This window comes from Trachemys scripta, chromosome 11 (assembly GCF_013100865.1).
Source record: "Trachemys scripta elegans isolate TJP31775 chromosome 11, CAS_Tse_1.0, whole genome shotgun sequence".
Taxonomy (NCBI): Eukaryota; Metazoa; Chordata; order Testudines; family Emydidae; genus Trachemys; species Trachemys scripta.
The window spans coordinates 45,053,522-45,055,951 of NC_048308.1; the positions used below are offsets into that span (position 1 = coordinate 45,053,522).

The window sequence follows — 2,430 nt, forward strand, 5'->3', positions numbered from 1 at the left end:
GGGGGGTGACGGCAGGGAGGGCAGCAGAGGAGGGGTGCGGGCTGGGTTCCCGGGGGTGACGGCAGGGAGGGCAGCAGAGGAGGGGTGCCGTCTGGGTTCCCGGGGGTGCGGCACTTACCGGCTCCCTCGGCGGTCACGATGGCCTCTGGGGAGATGCAGACGCCGCGGTCGTAGACGGGCAGCTCTTCGCAGGCCAGGCTCTCGGGCCAGGCGTGGCGGTACTTGATGAGGACGGGCTCGCAGCCGGCCCGGGCCCGCTCGCACACCGACTTGCAGGGCTTGATGGGCTCGTGCTGGAAGTCGATGGTGCAGATGGGCGCGTACATGGCGCAGAGGAAGAAGAGCAGGTCGGGGCTGCAGTGGGTGCCCAGCAGCCCCTCGAACTGCTCGATGGCCAGGATGGCGTTGGCCTGGGTGCTGTGGTGCAGGTGGTTGGGCATCTTGGTCATGTTCCAGGGCAGGGACTTGCACAGGGGGATGCGGACCGGCTCGCAGGCGGCGCCCTGGGCCCCGGGCACCCTGCTCAGGCAGAGCCCGGCCAGGGCCAGGAGGAGCGCGGCGGAGCCGCAGCACAACATGGTCCCGCCGGGCTCTGGGGTCGGGACCTCGCACACGCGCTCCCCGGACCTGGCGGAGCCGCCTCCCGACAGCCTCTTCTCTCGCTGCCCCTCGCCACAGCGGCTCCGGCTGCCCACCTGCCCCGGGCAGCGGGGCCCGCCCCCTGCGGCGCTAGGGGTCGCGGCAGGATCGGAGCAAGGCGCAGCCGGAAGCGGGGGATCGAGGGGAGCTGCCCCTGGGTGCGCCCCGCTCCTGCAGGCGCCGAGCACGAGGGAGGGCCCGTGGGCGCAGCCCAGGCAAAGTTTGGCCAGGGCGGAAAAGCGCTTGGGACTCGCCGGGCCCCGCTCCGCAGGCTGGAGGGACGGGCCGGCTTTGCAATGAGGGCTCTGTCTGCAGCCCAGCTCCTTTTCCCTTTCCCACCTCCTGGCCAGAGAGCCCCAGCTCCTCCTCCCGGCCCTCCTTAACCCCGCTCCTCGGGGCGGCGGGGAGGAGGGGGGCCGAGATGACCTGAGGCTGCATTAACTTCCATCAGTATAAGACAGCGCTTGTCCCGTACCCGCACCCCCCGCCTCCTGTTTATCCCTCGGGAAGGCTGCGAGTTCTCAGTTTTCGCTGGAGCTGCAGCAAGGCAGAGAGGGAGAAGCCAAATCAAGCTAGTCCTTGTAAAGCGACTGGAAAGTGCGGGGTAGCAGGAGCGCCCAGCCAACCCTGACAGAACCTCTTGAACCAGATCTGTAGGAGCTCATAGACCCACAAACTCTTAAGCCAAAAGTATCGGGGGTAGCCATGTTAGTCTGTATCTACAAAAACAACAAGGAGTCTGGTGGCACCTTAAAGACTAACAGATTTATTTGGGCATAAGTTTTCATGGGTTAAAAACCTCACTTCTTCAGATGCATAGAGTGAAAGTTACAGATGCAGGCATTATATACTGACACATGGAGAGCAGGGAGTTACTTCGCAAGTGGAGAACCAGTGATGACAGGGCCAATTCAATCAGGGTGGATGTAGTCCACTCCCAATAATAGATGAGGAGGTGTCAATTCCAGGAGAGGAAAACTGCTTCTGTAATGAGCCAGCCACTCCCAGTCCCTATTCAAGCCCAGATTAATGGTGTTAAATTTGCAAATGAATTTTAGTTATGCTGTTTCTCTTTGAAGTCTGTTTCTGAAGGGTTTTTTTGTTCAATGATAGTGACTTTTAAATCTGTAATAGAATGACCAGGGAGATTGAAGTGTTCACTTACTGTCTTATGTATGTTACCATTCCTGATGTCCGATTTGTGTCCATTTATTCTTTTGCGGAGGGACTGTCTGGTTTGGTCAATGTACATGGCAGAGGGGCATTGCTGGCACATGATGGCATATATAACATTAGTGGATATGCAGGTGAATGAGCCCTTGATGGTGTGGCTGATGAGGTTGCGTCCTCTGATGGTGTCGCCAGAGTAGATATGGGAACAGAGTAGGAAGGGAGCAGCATGATCGTCTGACCTCCTGCACGTTGCAGGCCTCAGAACCTCACCCACCCAGACCCCTAGTCTCTGGCTGAGTTGCTGAAGTTATCAGCTCGTGGTTTAAAGATTGCAAGTTCCAGCACTACACTTTAGAAACACATCCCTCCTCCCCACCCTACCATGGGGGTAAAGAAAAGGAGAGTCTCTTTCAGACACTCCACAGGACACAAGGAGGCGGGTTTTTGCTTCCCGAGTCTCTCTGTTCTGGTGTAAACAATCACCTCTGGGGCTTTATTTTCAAACATAAGGGGTAGAGTTTCTGATCTGCCTTGCTGCACGGGAGCCGATGCCTTTGTGAATTGCAGCCCTTGCCAGGAGGGCTGCATTCATTCTGTCACTGCTCACCCCCTCCACAG

The 2,430-nt window shown here is 58.6% G+C and overlaps 1 protein-coding gene across 2 annotated transcripts in view; it reads right to left on the bottom strand.

The window, feature by feature from the left end:
* Positions 1 to 1,041, bottom strand: part of FRZB (frizzled related protein) — a 36,044-nt gene extending 35,003 nt beyond the window's left edge. The window contains exon 1 of one of the 2 annotated variants that reach the window (XM_034785722.1): positions 119 to 1,041. In XM_034785722.1, the coding sequence (XP_034641613.1) occupies positions 119 to 578 (460 nt within the window). In that variant the 5' untranslated portion in view covers positions 579 to 1,041. The remainder of the gene's footprint in view (positions 1 to 118) is intronic. The other variant, XM_034785721.1, reaches the window with a different exon arrangement.
* Positions 1,042 to 2,430: the final 1,389 nt, after the last annotated feature.